Here is a 17,073-nt window from a genome sequence, read left to right as displayed (position 1 = left end):
TACCACCCAAAGTGATCTACACATTTAATGCAATCCCATCAAAATACCACCAGCATTTTTAACAGAGCTAAAAGAAACAATCCTAAAATTTGTATGAAACCACAGAAAACCCCAAATAGCCAAAGCAATCTTGAGAAAGAAAAGAAAAGCAATTCCAGACTTCAAGTTATATTACAAAGCTGTAGTCATCAAGGCAGTATGGTATTGGCACAAAAACAGACACATAGACAAATGGAACAGAATAGAAAACCCAGAAATGGACCCACAACTACATGGTCAATAAAGCAGGAAAGAATATCCAATGGGAAAAAGACAGTCTCCTCAAAAAATGGTGTTGAGAAAACTGGACAGCCACATGCAGAAGAATGAAAATGGACCACTTCCTAACAACATACACAAAAATAAATTCAAAATGGATGAAAGACCTAAATGTGAGACAGGAAACAATCAAAATCCTAGAAGAGGACAAAGCAGCAACCTCTTTGACATTGGCTGTAGCAACTTCTTGCTAGACACATCACCAGAGGCAAGGGAAACAAAAGCAAAATGAACTACTGGAACATTTTCAAAACAAAAAATTTCTGTATGATGAAGGAAACAATCAACAAAACTAAAAAACAACCTAAGGAATGGGAGAAAGTAATTGAAAATGACATATCTGATAAAGGGTTAGTATCCAAAATATATAAAGAACTTATAAAACTAATAACAAATAATCCAGTTAAAAAATGGGTAGAAGACATGAATAGACATTTTTTCAAAGACAAAAAGATGGCTAACCAACAATGAAAACATGCTTAACATCAATCGTCATCAGGGAATGCAAATCAAAACTATAATGACATATCACCTCACACCTGTTAGAATGGCTAAAATTAACAACACAAGAAATAACAAGTGTTGGCAAGAATGTGGAGAAAGAGGAACCCTCTTACACTGTTGGTGGGAATGCAAACTGGTGCAGTCACTCTGGAAAACAATACGGAGATTCCTCAAAAAGTTAAAAATGAAGTATCCCTCGACCCAGCAATTGCACTGCTAGGTATTTACCCGAGAATACAGAAATACTGATTTGAAGGAACACATGCATCCCAATATTTATAGAAGCATTATCAACAATAACCAAATTATGATAAGAGCCCAAATGTCCAACAACTGAATGGATAAAGAAAAGGTATATACATACGTAAGTATATATGTGTATATAATAGAATATATATATATATGTATATATATATACATTATATATATATATATATATATATATATATAATGTAGTATTACTCAGCCACCAAAAAGAATGAAATCTTGTCATTTGCAATGACATGGATAGAGCTAGAGAGTATTATGTTAAATGAAATAAGTCAGTCAGAGAAAGACAAATACCATATGATTTCACTCACATGTGGAACTTAAGAAACAAAACAGATGAACATGGGAGAAGGGGGAGGAAGAGAGGGAGGCAAGCCTTAAGAAACTCTTAACTACAGAGAACAGAGAGTTGATGGAGGGGAGGTGGGCAGGGAATGGGCTAAATTAGTGATGGTGATTAAGGAGGGCACTTGTGAGAAGCACTGCGTGTTGTATGTAAGTGATGAATCACTAAATTCTACTCCTGAAACTCATTTACACTGTATGTTAACTAACTAGAATTTAAATAATAACTTGAAACAAAAATGGAAACACAACATAGCAAAAATTTATGGACTGCAGTAAAAGCAGTTCTAAGAGGAGAGTTTACATGCCTACTTTATAAAAGGAGAAAGATCATAAATAAATTACCTAAGTTTATACCTCAAAGAAGTAGAAGTTCTCAAAGTTATCAGAAGGAAAAAAATGATGAAAATCAGAGCAAAAGTAAATAAAATAGAAAACAGAAAAACTAGAGAAGAGTTTAACAAAATAGTTGGTTGCTTGAAATGATAAACAAACCTGACAAACACCGAGGCAGAAAGACCTCAAATACAGTTAGAAAAGAAAGGGAAGATATTATAAATTATAACACAGAAAAACAAAGGATTATAAAAGGCTATTAATACGTAATTATTTATCAACCAATTGGACAACTTAGAATATATCTATTCTTAGAAGAGTACTACTTACCAAGACTGGATCATGCAAAAACAGAAAATCTGAACAGACCAATAAAGAATGAGACTGAATAAGTAATGAAAAACCTCTCAACAAAGAAAAACCTAGTTTTTGCTGATGAATTCTGCCAAACACTTAAAGAAGAAGTAATGGTAATATTTCTCAAACTCATCCAAAATTTTGAAAAGGAGGAATACACTCAAGCTCAGGTCAGCATTATCCTGATACAAAAGCCAGATAAGGATATTATAAGAAAGCAACAGACCAAAGCCCTGATGAATATGGATGCAAAAATTCTCAACAAAATGCTAGCAAACTAAATTCAAGATCAAATTAAAAGGATCATACACCGTGTTCAAGTGGGATTTATTCCTGGGATGCAAGAATGTTTCATCTGCAAATCAATCAATATGATAAATCCCATTCACAGAATTAAAGATAAAACCATATGATCATCTCAATAGATGCAGAAAGAGTATTTGACAAACTTCAATAATTTTCATGATAAAAACTCTCAATAAAGCAGGTATAGAGGGAACATACCTCAATGTAATAAAGGTTATACATGACAAACCTAATGTCATGTATATGTCAGCTAATGTCGCATTTAATAGTGAAAGGCTGAAAGGATTTCCTTTTCAGGAGCAAGAGACTCTGACCACTTCTGTTCACAGCAGTACTGAAATCCTACCCACAGCAATTATGCAAGAAAAAAAAATAAAAGGCACCCAAATAAGAAAGGAAGAAGTAAAACTGTCTCTGAAGATGGCATTATCTTCATATATAGAAAACCCTAAAGACTCGACAAAAAAAAAAACCCTGTTAAAATTAATAAATGCTTTCAGTAAAATGGCAGGATACAAAAATCACCTAGAAAACCCAGTCATGTTGCCATATGCTAAGAATGAATTATCTGAAAAAGAAATAAAGAAAACATTCCATTTATAATAGCATTAAAAACAATACAATATTTAAGGATAAATACAACCAAAGAGATGAAATATCTAGAGACTGAAAACTGTAAGATATTGAAGAAAGAAACTGAAGAAGATACATAAATGGAGAGCTGTCTCATATTCATAGGGAGGAATAATTAATATTGTTAACATGTCCATATTATCCCAAACCATCTACAGATTCAGTGTAATGCCTACCAAGACTCCAATGGCATGTTTTACAGGAATAGAAAAAAAATCCTAAAATTCACATGAAACTGTGGAGGCCAAGAAAATTAAGGCCATCCCACCTCAAGTTTAGCTGATGTGGGAAACAGAGGCAGAAGAAAATCATTAGAATTCCTCACCTACTGACAAGCCCTTGAAACAGACAGAGTGGCTCTCCCCTGGGGACTTAACTGCCCTCACCTTGAGATTTTGCTAAGGACAATCCTAGCCTGACCAACCCCCTACCCCAACAGGTCTGACCAGAATCCTGTAAGTCTACTTTAACAATTCCTTTAGGAAACTTTATCTCTAAACCTCCAAGATAGTGTTGAGAATCATTCCCAAGTATATGGCCCATTGATATACATCTAAAGGGTCTCACGAGAAGATTTGTATTATTGGTAATAAATAACCTTTCTCCCAACAATAGCTAGCTCCTCAAGGTCCTGGAGACCTCGCTTCCAAAAATCCTTGGAGACTAACATCATCCATAACCCCCTTTGTCCTCACCCACCGCTGAGTCCTCCCCTACTCTGCCTTTAAAAACTCTGACTGTAATCTGGTTTAGGGTCCAAGTCCCTACTCCACTGCATCGGGTATATTTGGGCCCAAGCTTAAGCATGTCACCTGAGGGTCCAAGTACCTACACAGCTGCGTCGGGTATACTTGGACCCAAGCTTAAGCATGTCATCTCGGGGTCCAAGTCCCTACTCTGCTGCGTTGGGTATACTTGGGCCCAAGCTTAAGCATGTCACCTGAGGGTCCAAGTCCCTACACCGCTGCAACGGGTATACTTGGACCCAAGCTTAAGCATGTCATCTCGGGGTCCAAGTCCCTACTCCATTGTGTCGGGTATACTTGGGCCCAAGCTTAATCTTGTCAAATAAACCCTCGTGTGATTGCATTGGTGCTTGGCTCCTTGGTGGTCTCTTGGACGTGAAAACTCGGGCATAACAGAAACCAGAAAACACCCCAAATAACCAAAACAATCTTGAGAAAAATTAAAGCTGGAGGTATCATACCTCTTAATTCCAGATCGTATTAATAAAAGACTATACTCATAGAAACAGTGTGGTACTGGCATTAAAACAGACATAAAGACTAATGGAAAAGAACTGAGAGCCCAGAGAAAATGCATGCATATATGGTCAATTTATATTTGAAAAAAGAATGGTATATATATGGTTTATATATACAATGGAATATTGTTCAGCCACAAAAAGAAGGAAATCCTGACATTTGCAACAATGTGGATGGACCTGGAAGTCATTATGTTATGTGAAATAAGTCAGAGGAAAAAAAAATTCTGTGTGATCTCACATATGTGTGCTATCTAAAAAAAAAACAAAAAAAGAAACAAAAAAAATCCCTGAAATCATAGGAACAGAGAATAGACTGATGGTTGTTGCCAGAAGTGGAGAGATGGGGGAAATGGTGATTGGACACAAAGTTCCATTTACAAATAACTCATAGAGATATAATGTACAATGTGGTGACTATACTTAACAATACTGTATTGTACATTTGAAAATTGCTAAGAGGGTAAGTCTTAAAAATTTTCTCCACACCACAAAAAGGTAACTAAGTAAAGTGATCGATGTGTAACTAACCCTATTTGGTAATCATATATGTATACGTGTGTGTGTGTGTGTGTGTGTGTGTGTATGCGTGTGTGTGTGTGTATAACATTTTCACATTATACATCTTAAATTTACACAATGGTACTTGTCAATTATATCTCAAAGTGGGAGGGGGAAAAAACTTCCAAGGACTTGTGTCTATGTGACCCATGGAAAAATAATCTTTCTTCCCTGGGTGTTAGGTAGGCTGATTATCAGTCCCTGGTCTGGCCCTCTCTCAAGCCATAGTTACACACCTTCAATTACCCAACGAACATCTAAGAGAATCAGAATGTGTGTGTGTGTGTGTGTGTGTACATGTAGAGGACTGAGTTCATGGAGTTCATTCAAAAATGAACTCAGCAGTACTCACCGGAGGGCCCATTAGACCTGTCCTACCCAAGGGTCCTGAAGCCCCTGGTAAGCCTGTCTCTCCTTTTTCTCCATCCTCTCCAGGAAGACCCCTTCCTCCTGGGTTCCCCTGAAATCCAGTAAAAATTTTTAAGAAAGGGAAAGCAGTAAAATAAGTATACCACACAATAAGCAGATTTTTGTTTGTAACATAAAATCATGTAATTATGTAATATTTTAAAGATTTCACAAGAAATATCTACTTACACATAATGAGAAAAGTATGATTTACCTTTAAGCCATCTTTCCCTTGGAGACCTTCTTCTCCAGAAGCTCCTGGTTCACCCTATTTTTTAGCAAAAACAGTAAGATTTATTATTTTGCTAAATTGCTTGCCTTAACTTACTCTTTGTTCCTGGTATCTATAGAAAGTATCAGGTTTCTGCACATTTACTACTCCTACTTCTACTTTGTTTATAAGGAATATTTGGTAGTATAATAAGCTTGACATAATTTGCTTGGAATAGCTCTGAAGATGATTTAAAGAATCAATATTGTAAATTCAAATATAAGAGAGGCCCAGAATTTTAACTTTCAGATAATTAAGAGAAACACGTATTCTTTTGGTAGCTCTGAAAATTTATATAGCTAGACCTGTGTTTCCTGAGTTCAAGGACTACAAATACTATATCTCTTAAAGTTGTAGTACCTTGCTATACTGAATTAAATGGATTAATATGACTTAATTCAGTTAAAACCATACTTTTAGGGTCTGTATTTTCTTGCTTACAAGGGAACAGTTAAGGCCCTGGTACATCAAAAAGCTGTCCTCCTGATATAGAACTTAACAGAAAAATATAGCCATTGTCTATGAAGATATTAAAGTAATACTGACTCTCTTGTCACCTAAAATATTTAAAAGTGAGTTAATTAGTGCAGCTTCACAGTTGCTCTGTTGCTCCCACCATTGACACTTCCATTACCCCAACCTCACACTGTCAACTCCCCTGCAAATAAAGGGAAAATGAAAAAGAAACTGGATGTAAAACAAGCCTCCTGACTTTGCCTTTTAATATGCAAATGTCTCTTGAGATTATCTTGGCATGATTATCTTGGGAAAAAGCTTACCACAGCTCAAATTACAGGCTGTCTATATTAGAATAACTTCTGTAAGCTCTCTGATTATACTTATTTACAATTATTTCCTTGACTCTTGTTAACTTTTTGTGACTTTAGATTTTTGTTGTTGTTTTTTCAAACACAAATTAGGTTGTAATCATTTGTTTGCCTTGTTAGGTCAGGAAATATCCCCAGAGTTGAATAATGTTATTTGTGAATTTCTTCCTAATGTGAATATGAGTGAAAATCACAGCTACTTTGCATATGTATAAAGCATTCTACAGAGAACACTCCACACTGAGAAAAGGATGCATGAGCTTAGGACTCCAAATACTACTAAATGACAATGTGAACAGGGTCTGGTATTCAGCTTTTAAAACTAAGAAATAAAGACAAACGTTTTCTATTAGGCACCAGAAAGATTTATTATGCATTTTGAAGCTTTATTTATGCTATATTTCAAGTCTCTGAACCACTCAGGCCAGTGCATTAAAATGGTTCTCAGGTTACCTGGGTGGCTCAGTTGGTTAGGCAATTGCCCTCGGCTCAGGTCATAATCCTGAAGTCCCATATCGGGCTTCCTGCTCCGCGGGGAGTCTGCTTCTCCCTCTGAACTCTCCCCTTTCAGGCTCACTCTCTCTCTCTCAAATAAATAAATAAAATCTTTTTAAAAAATAAAATGGTACTGGGGCGCCTGGGTGGCTCAGTGGGTTAAATCCTCTGCCTTCAGCTCGGGTCATGATCCTGGGATCCTGGGATCGAGCCCCGCATTGGGCTCTCTGCTCGGCGGGAGCCTGCTTCTTCCTCTCTCTCTGCCTGCCTCTCTGCCTACTTGAGATCTCTGTCTGTCAAATAAATAAATAAAATCTTTAAAAAAAATAAAATAAAATGGTTCCCAGCAGACATTCACCCGTAACCCTGGTTCTCCAGCAACTCCAGCATTGCCTGCAGGTCCAACATTTCCCTAAAGAAAGAAAGGGAAAGATTAAAATCATTTTCTACTAAAACAGTATATCTAATAATTATGGAAGGTGTATCATGAGGATAGGGCTTTCAAAACACTTCCTATTTTTTTCTTTTCCCAGATTAATTTATCGCCCCATTAGCTTTAATTAATATATTACCCCATTAGCTTTATCATTTTTATTTCCTCTCTCTTATACAAATATACACATGGAGTCAGGGTATAGATAGATATATAGATATACATATTTATTTTCTGACTCATTTGAAAACACTTCCCATTTTTATCTGCTATCCTCACTTGCTTTTAAGAGATCGGTATTTGCCAAAATGTGGCAAACAGGGGATTCAGTGGTAAAAACTGAGATCTTTTCACTATTTAGGAAGGTTACCTTTGCACCTGGTTCTCCTTGCAGACCAGATTCACCCTCAACACCTGAAGGTCCCTAGAAAAGAATGATTTGACACATCATTTGTTATACATTCCTTCACCGATTGCAAAGGCAATAACAACCTCGTAAGAAGATTGTAATTTTTAGCCCAAGGGTAAGATATATGTCCAGGAAAATATTTTTGCTTCTACTTTATAAGCTTGATGGCATAAGACCAGATAATTTTGGGACATTTTAACAGTTCAAATGCCAAAATAATATCTCCTGAAGTCAGGACTTTTAAGAACAATTTCTTCTATTCTTCCTATCATCCTTCAATCCTTGGTCAAAGACAAACCACTTTCCATTTCCTCTTCTCATTTCCTACCCTCATACTCTTACTATTCTCAGTGTTGTTTTCACTTTTCACCCTCATTCATTTCTGTTGAGCCCTCTGGAGCATACTTCCTTTAAAAATTTCACTTTTCTTTATTCATTTTATGATGAAAGATTTAAGATAAAAGATGATATGAATTTATTCACATTATGAAAAATGCATATGACAGCTTTTCCACTTTCCTTTTGTGGGTGGGTCCAGTTGGGGAGAATTTGGTTCTTTTTATCTTGAAAACATACAACTTCTTGCAACCTCTGGCTCTCTCTAGGCCTGGGGCTCCTACAACTACTGTTATATTGTTTTTTTTTTTTGTTTGTTTCAGAGATATTTATCTTGTTTTTGAGCACACTAAGGGTATCCTTTCCCTCTTCCCTTGCTCATTCCTCGTTCTTCTTTCACTGTATACATGAACTTACGTATGTATGTATATATATATAACTATAAAAACACACAGGTATTCTGTAATTCCCATGTTTTTGGAGTAGAGGGGTAGCTTAAAGTATTAACTCACAACACACTCTTGACAAAAAGCTTCCTGTTTTCCTTCTATCTTTCAGTGATTCCTTTGTAGTTCTGACTCGTGGGTCATATTCTTCCTTATAACTATTAGAGTTTAAAATATCTTTTATGTAATAGTATTTTAGATAAGAGGAAGTTTAGTTTTCCATTTTTGACTCAGCTTCTGCAATACATATTCACCTCACTTTTTTTCTAAAATAAAAGCTATACATGCACAATAGTACCGATGGGAATTATAATGAAAAGCCCAGTCCCATTCCTCAGAGGCAACTATTTTTTTTTTTAAGATTTTATTTATTTATTAGAGAGAGAGAGAACACAAGCAAGGGACAAAGGGAGAAGCAGACTCCCTGCTGAGCAGGGAGCCTGCCTTGGGGCTCTATCGCAGGACCTTGGGATCATGACCTGACCCGAAGGCAGATGCTTAACCAGCTGAACCATCCAGGTGTCCCAGAGACACCTAACTACTTTATAAAACAATTTTTGTTTTCCTAGTGGTTATTTCTATAACTCAAAAATTATACCTCTACTTCTCAACGTATCACGTTGCTAAAGGTTAATTTCCTTATTCTCCCTCCATTTTATCATCATTTCGCAATATTTTAATAGTCACATTATTTAAATTCTTCTGTGGGTTAGTTTTGTGATTTCTTTGCTGTTACACGAGATAGTATAGTATAGTACTTAAGAGGAAAAATTATGAACTGAGATGGCCTGGGTTTCTGCTCTGCCTCAGGAATGATAGAATTTAATATCCTACTTTAAGATTAATATTCTGTCTGGAGAGAGAATCCCAGCTCTCTTAGAATTTCTTCCATTCTTAAAATTGCTTTCAATGTCACAGATTTTCTTTGGTTCCTAATTTCTTCCAACCTGTCAGCTCTTCCTGGCTTCTTTTATTCCTTTCTTAAACTAACTCTAATTGTTGATCTTCTGAACTCAGCTGTTTCTTTTCTTAGCCCAAGCTTGGATTAGCACTTTAAATTATCTCCATTTCTATTTCCAGTTGAACACTGCTGGGAAAAAAATTACACACTAGTGCAAAGTGCATCATCACCTGTTGAGAGGCATAGTGGCTAAGACAAAGGATTGTGGAGAGAGAATCCCTGAACTGAAGTGGAGGCTGTACCACTATTCCTAGCTATCACTCTTCAGCAAGGGAGTTACTTAACCATTTCATGCCTTTGTTTCCTCATCTGTAAAATGAAAGTAATAGCCACATCTATCTCATAGGGAGTTGTAAGAATCCATTAATACAGCAAAACACATAAATAGTGCTAGGCACATAGAAAGTGTGGGCTATGGTCATCATTATTATCAATATAATGCAAATTCACTGCCTCCTCTAAAAGCTTGACTTTTAGTAAGGTGTATCTGCTCTTCCACTTGTCTATAGTCATTTCCCTCCCCTATTATCTTCAACCACTGTTCTAAACCAGTGAACTTTCCTCAACTGACCTACTCAATCCCTACTCCTTATCACAACAGAATTTTTGTCTCTTACTCAGTTAAAAAAAACAAACAAACCTTCTAGTTATTAGGTATGACTTTTCTCAGCTTTCTTTAGTCTCAGAGGATGTGGCATAGAATAGGTTATCAGCATCAGCTTTTGCGTCAGTTGTGGATTCAAAAGCCAGTCTCTCTTTCTTCTTAACCATTTACCTTGGGCCGATAAACAGATGATGACCCCCATCTCTCTAATATTCGTCTTTGTCTCATGAAAAGTGTTGTCATCCATCCTGTTTTACAGCCTAGAAACCTGGGAATAATTTTTGACTTCCCTTTCCACTTTACATCATATACATATGAACGTTCTGTAGAATTTATATAAAAAACATTTCTCAAATCCATCCACTTCTCTCCCTTTCTGTCCCTGCTACTTTAATTCAGAAGTCCATCATTTCTTGCCTGGTTGAATGCAATGGTCCTTCAGTAGGTATTCATGGTTTCATTTCTGTCATTTCAAATATATCCTCTATGTAGCTGTTAGAACTATCTTATCGTCCGAAAATATAAATCTGATTTTCACTGTCCTGTTTATCATATCTTACAATGACTTAATACAGCCCATAAGATAAAAAAAAAAATTAAGCTTCTTAACAGAGTACACCAAGCTTTTCATGATCTAATGATTTTTCTATAATTTTGTCTACTACCACACCTTGCTTTGACTTTCAAAGAATCCATACTACCTCATGTTTGTATGTTCTTGCTTATACTATTCCTTTCTCTGGAATTTCCTTATCTTTATTACTCTTTTCATATGGTTAACTCCTACTCATTTCTTAAAACTCATCTCGTCACCATCCCACATTCCCCACAAGTTTTCTTTTTCCCTGTATCCAGGTGGAGTTAAATGCTCATTGCCATGTTCCTATACTGACCTGGGAATATCAGCATCACTGGGTCTAATACATTGCAATGTAATAATCTTTTTTTTGACTATCTTCTGGAATAGATTAGAAACTCCTACAGGAGTCAGGGACCATATATCAGCCCTCCTTGTATCACCTACCCGTGGCTACAAAGTGCACAGCAAGAAATATGGCATCATCATGGAATTAAAAATAACAACAAACCTGGACCACAGAGGGGAGGAAAAGAGCTTTACTGGCATGTGGCTTAACAGGTCTGCATAAGTCAGATAATGTGGAACATTATTTACCATATTAAAAGGTTGGCATTTTACTAAAGGTCATGAGAGCCACGGAAAAATGCCAAGGAGAGGAATGATATGACAAAGAGAAACTGGCAGCAATTAGCTAAGGAATGATGGAAGTTGCTGGAGACCTGCAGTAAGAGCAGACTGGAGCACTGGCAATAGGGATGATAGAGAAAGGGTAAAACAGAGACACTGTGGGGGCTCATTCAGAGGAAATGATGGCTGACTGGAGAAAATAAGTAGGAAGAGGAGTCTAGGAAGATTCAGTTTTGGGTTGCTGGGCATAAGGAGTATCTTTCAATGAGATGGGAATAAAAAGAGAAAGAACACCGGGAAAGTGATGGGTTTGGTTTAGATATTTTGAATTTAAGATGTGTGTGGGCTATGTAGGTGCATATGTAAAATACAACAGGGAATCAGTAACTGCAGCTGAAGAGACAGGCATGAGTTAGAGCCATCAAGATGAGAGCTCTAAGAATAATATTGGCAATTAGAGTCATTGTGATACTACGACGGCCAGGCTGAGAAAGGACAGTTTCACATCAAGACTGAAAAAGGCTAATGAGAAGGTGAAGAGCAGAATCAAAAGATCGCAGTTTCACAAAAGTCAAAAGAGGAAAGAACTGATGTCTAATTTATTTAGAGCTAAATTTAACAAACAATAGAAATGAAGGAACTGGATTTTATAATTATAATGAATATAGTTTATTATCCCAAAAAATGTCCTAAATAGGGTCATTTTGGGGGGAAGATTTATTTATTTGAGGGAGAATGTGTGTGAGTGGAGGGAGGTGGAGAGAGATAATCCTCGAGCTGACTCCCTGCTGGGCACAGAGTCTGATGCAGGGTTCGATCCCAGGACCCTGAGATCATGACCTGAGTGGAAATCAAGAGTTGGACACTTAACAAACTGAGCCACCCAGGCAGCCCAGGGGGCACTTCTTAATATTCTTCTATAAAGGAGATATAACAGCTTAGAATGAAGGATTATCAAATTAACTCAAAGTGAGTGAAGGGTAAGTTTTATTCACTTTTTGTTGTCATTTCAATGGGCTGTTAAGAGAACTTTATGTGGATGGGCAGTAACCTCCTTGACAGGCTATAGCAACTATGCAATTATGTCTACTGAGGCAAGGGAAACAGAAACAAAAATAAACTACTGGGACTTCATCAAAATAAAAAGCTTCTGCACAGCAAAGGGAACAATCAACAAAACTAAAAGACAACCTAAAGAGTAGGTGAAGATATTTGCAAATGACATATCTGATAAAGGGTTAGTATCCAAAATACATACAGAATTTACAAAACTTAACACCCCAAAACCAAACAACCCAGTTTAAAAAATGGGCAGAAGACATGAATAGACATTTTTCCAAGGAAGACATACAGATGGTCCACAGACACATGAAAAGATGCTCAACATCACTTATCAGGGAAATACAAATCAAAACTGCAATGACACGTCACCTCACACCAGTCAGAATGGCAAATTAATAACATAAGAAACAGCAGATGTTGGTGAGGATACAGAGAAAGAAGAACCCTCATATACTGTTGGTGGGAATGCAAACTGATATAGTCACTCTGGAAAACAGCATGGAGTTTCCTCACGGTTAAAAATAGAACTATCCTTCCATCCAGCAATTGCACTGCTAGGTATTTACCCAAAGAATAAAGAAAAACTAATTTGAAGGAATACATGCACTCCAAAGTTTATAGCAGCATTATCAACAAGTAGCCAAATGATGAAAAGAGCCCAAATGTTCATCAAGCAGTGAATGGGTAAAGAAGATATGGTGTATATATACAGTGGGACATTTCTCAGCCATCCAAATGAATGAAATCTTGCCATCTGCAACGATGTGGATGGAGCTAGAGAGTATTACGCTAAGCAAAACAAGTCAGAGAAAGACACCATATGATTTCACTTATACGTGCAATTTAAGAAACAAAACAAATGTTCACAGGAGAAAAAAAGGAGAGGAAAACCAAAAAACAGAGTTTTAACTATAGAAAACAAACTGATGGTTAACTGAGGAGAGGTGGGTGGTGGAATAGGTTAAAGACGTGATGGGATTCAGGAGTGCATTTGTGGTGATGAGCACTGGGTGTTGTATGTAAGTGCTGAAGCACTAAATTGTACACCAGAGACTAATCTTATACTGTATATCAACTAACTGGAATTTAAATAAAAACTTAAATAAATATTTAAATAAAAACTTAAAAAAAACTTTATGCGTATAAAATTATATTCATAAAACAGTCATCCCTATTTTTAATGGAATTTTAGGCTGTATTTTCTGAATATGAAACATAACACTACAGAATTATTCTTTAAATATATACCTAATGTATCAACTTTACCTTGAGGAGTCTTATAAAAAGTACTGGGAATTGATGAAATAACAAAGAAGAGCCACAGGAAAAAAAATTACCTCAGCGCCCATTTCTCCAGGAGGTCCAGTCTCACCTTGCAATCCTCGTGGTCCCTACATTAAAATAAAATTTAAGATCTGAGAATCAAAGTTTACTCTGTATTTTGATTAACATATGCATCAAAATATGGAATTTTTAAAATACAATATGTAATAGAGCACAATACATTTATCAACTTTTTGTATAAACAAAATTATAACTTTATAGTTAATTCATCTGTTTTGTGTGTGGGTGTGGGTGTGTGTGTGAATAGAAGGCTATGTTTGAATTCAAAAGAAAAAGAAAGGACAGTACCCTTCATACTTTCATTCCCTAATTCACTCATCCATTCAATAAACATTTATTAAGCACCTAATAAGTATGAAATATCATACTAAGAGCTTTCAAAAGTTATCTTATTTGGTGGATATGACAATTATATTTCTACTGGATATTTGTGGCAAAAATGTGACAAAATAGCATTTTTAAAGAAGCAAATACATGGTCTCCAACGAAATAAAAATATGTTAGAGTTGCATGATGTCGTGCTTTCTCATGGTAGTGAATCCAGTTCAATAATTTCTCTGTTTCACGTGAACAGATATAACAATGTTTACTCATATGAAATAATCACTAAGATGCAATAAAAATCCATGTTTGGACCTTTATTGGAATCCCGGTCACTGTAATACTGAATAGTGTAACTTTAAGTAAACAAACATTGAATATTTAGTTTATTGCATAAACATTAAATTTCTAAACCAAATGGATCTTCTTAGTGTGTAGAAGCCACTTAACTGGCTAGAACTATTATTTTTACCGTTAACATCTATGTAGTTTTTCATTTAATTTTTTTATATATTGTTAAAGATAAACTTTTTCCCCCTAAATATGATCGCTGTAGAATACCTGCAAACTCATAAAGTAAATATGATCCAAAATAGCCACTAGAACCAGGTAATATTTGCTGCAGTTCTTTAAATCTTTGAGCTTAAAAAAAATTGGGATGAGAGAAATTTAAAATTTGTATATAGTTAAATCTGTTAGTCTTTGAAGACTTTCTTCATCACATTTTAAACATCTATTTCCATGTAATTATTTTAAATCTATTTAAATTCAAAAAATTATTTTAAAAACTACCAATCCTAATTCTCCTTTTATGGCAGGTTAAAAATATTAAGCTATTTTGCTTATCTTTATAATAATTAAATCCCCACCTGATTTATATGGGTAATAGGATTTTTGAATGGGACTGTGTTAACACTAAAAAATACATTAATTTTAAAAATATAGTCTTCTAGTTAGACAATAATTTGACATTCTACCTAAGTCTGTTTCAATGTCTCTTAATTTTTGAAGTTTTCTTCATATGTGTCCCATCCACTTCCCATTAAGTTTATCCTTAATTATTATTTTGTTTCTATCTAGAGTGAGATATTTTTCTATTATATTTTATTACTTGTATATTATATGTATATCAGAAAACTGGTTTTTAAAAATGTCTATTTTATGTGTTACCATTATATTACTGTATCTCAGAAATTGAAAAATACAGAATTAACTCTGGGTTTTATAAGTTTTACGGGATTTATTTAAATTTTCTCTAAATAATGCTTTTCTTTCCTTATATGTTCATTTTTGTGTCATATACCACTACAGTAGTTAAAATTTTTCAAATAATGTTAGACAATATAGTGACAGTTGGCAATGTTATATTGTGGTTCCTATGCTTCTAGTGTTTCTGGATTTCCTAGTAGGTTGGATGCAGATACAAGATAAGCTACTTTATTACAGAACTATCTTTGACATTACCAGAATGTTTTGTTTCAATTAACAAATTTTATTTCTTTTTTTTTTTTTAATTTTTTTTTTTTCTTTTTTACAGATTGAGAGAGAGAGAGAGAGATTACAAGTAGGCAGAGCAGCAGCCAGAGAGGGGAGGAAGCAGGCTCCCTGCCAAGCAGAGAGCCCGATACGGGGCTCGATCCCAGGACCCTGAGATCATGACCTGAGCTGAAGGCAGAGGCTTAACCCACTGAGCCACCCAGGCGCCCCATAACAAATTTTATTTCTTAGAGAAGTTTTATATTTACAGAAAAATTGAACAGAACATACAGAGTTCCTATATACCACCCTTGCCCAGTTTTCCCTATTATTAGTAACATCGTGCATTAGTGCCGTACATTTGTTACAACTGATTGATATTGTGCACCATTACCACTTAAAGTACTATTACTACTTAAAGTCCATAGTTTACATTAGAGTTCACTCTGTGTGAACACAGACACAGTTGTGTGAGTTTTGAGAAATGCATAATATCATGTATCCATCACTACAGTACCACACAAAATGGTTTCACGTCTCCCAAATTTCCATTTTCTACCTATTCATCCCTGGTCCTCTATCCCCAATACCTGGCAACCACTGTTCTTTTTTACTCTCTCTATACTTTTGTCTTTTCCAGAATGTCAGGTAGTTGGAATCATATGGTATTTAGGCTTTTCAGACTGACTTTTTTTTCACTTAACAGGATGCAGTTCCTCTGTCTTTTTGTGGCTTAATAGCTCTTTTTATTGATGAGTAATATTTCATTGTATGGATGCACTACAATTTTTTTAATCATTTACTTTCTGAGGACATATCAGTTGCTTCTACTTTGGGTAACTATGAATAAAGCTGCTATAAACATTCATGTGCAGGTTCTCATGTAGGCATTAAGTTTTCCACTCATTTTGGTAAATACCAAGGAGCATGATTACTGGATCATAATGGTAAGAATGTGCTTAGCTTTGTAAACAACTGCCAAATTGTGTTACAAAGTTGCTGTACCATTTACATTCTGTATTACTACCAACAATGAACGACAACTCCTGTTATGCTAATAGGAATTTTGCTAACATTTGGTATTGTCAGTGCTTTTAGCCATTCATACAAGTGTGTAATGGTGTTATTGTTGTTTTAATTTGCAATTCTCTCTAATGACATATGACGATAAACATATTTCCTTATGCTTCTTTGCCATCTGTAGGTCTTTGGTGTATTGTCCATTCAGATCTGTTGCCCACTTTTTAAAAGGATTGTTTGTTTTCTTACTGTTAACTTTTAAGAATTCGTTCTATATGTTGCACACAAGTCCTTTATTAGATAGGCATTTTGCAAATGTTTTCTCCCAGGCTGTCACATGTCTTTCAATCTCTTAACATGTCTTTCACAGAGAAGTTTTTAATTTTAATGAAATCCAACTTATCAATTTTCCATTCATGAATCATGCTTTTGATGTTGTATATAAAAAAGTCATTACCAAATCCAGGTTCAGTGGTAAAGAAGTTTCAGCTATATATTTTAATTTAGGTTTATAATCCATTTTGAGTTAATTTTTTTTGAAAGGTACAAAGTCTTTGTC

The 17,073-nt window shown here is 35.4% G+C and overlaps 1 protein-coding gene across 1 annotated transcript in view; it reads right to left on the bottom strand.

Annotated features, from left to right (window-relative positions):
* COL24A1 (collagen type XXIV alpha 1 chain) overlaps window positions 1-17,073 on the bottom strand; it is a 395,306-nt gene that overhangs the window by 120,018 nt on the left and 258,215 nt on the right. The window contains exons 34-38 of the mRNA XM_045980771.1: window positions 13,691-13,744; window positions 7,699-7,752; window positions 7,254-7,307; window positions 5,517-5,570; window positions 5,247-5,354 (exon numbers count right to left, since the gene is read on the bottom strand). Of these exons, the coding sequence (XP_045836727.1) occupies window positions 5,247-5,354; window positions 5,517-5,570; window positions 7,254-7,307; window positions 7,699-7,752; window positions 13,691-13,744 (324 nt within the window). The remainder of the gene's footprint in view (window positions 1-5,246; window positions 5,355-5,516; window positions 5,571-7,253; window positions 7,308-7,698; window positions 7,753-13,690; window positions 13,745-17,073) is intronic.

Source organism: Meles meles, chromosome 1, assembly GCF_922984935.1.
Source record: "Meles meles chromosome 1, mMelMel3.1 paternal haplotype, whole genome shotgun sequence".
NCBI classification, from domain to species: domain Eukaryota; kingdom Metazoa; phylum Chordata; class Mammalia; order Carnivora; family Mustelidae; genus Meles; species Meles meles.
The sequence above is the reverse complement of the archived record's forward strand: the minus strand, read 5'-3'. Positions and strand labels throughout refer to the sequence as shown.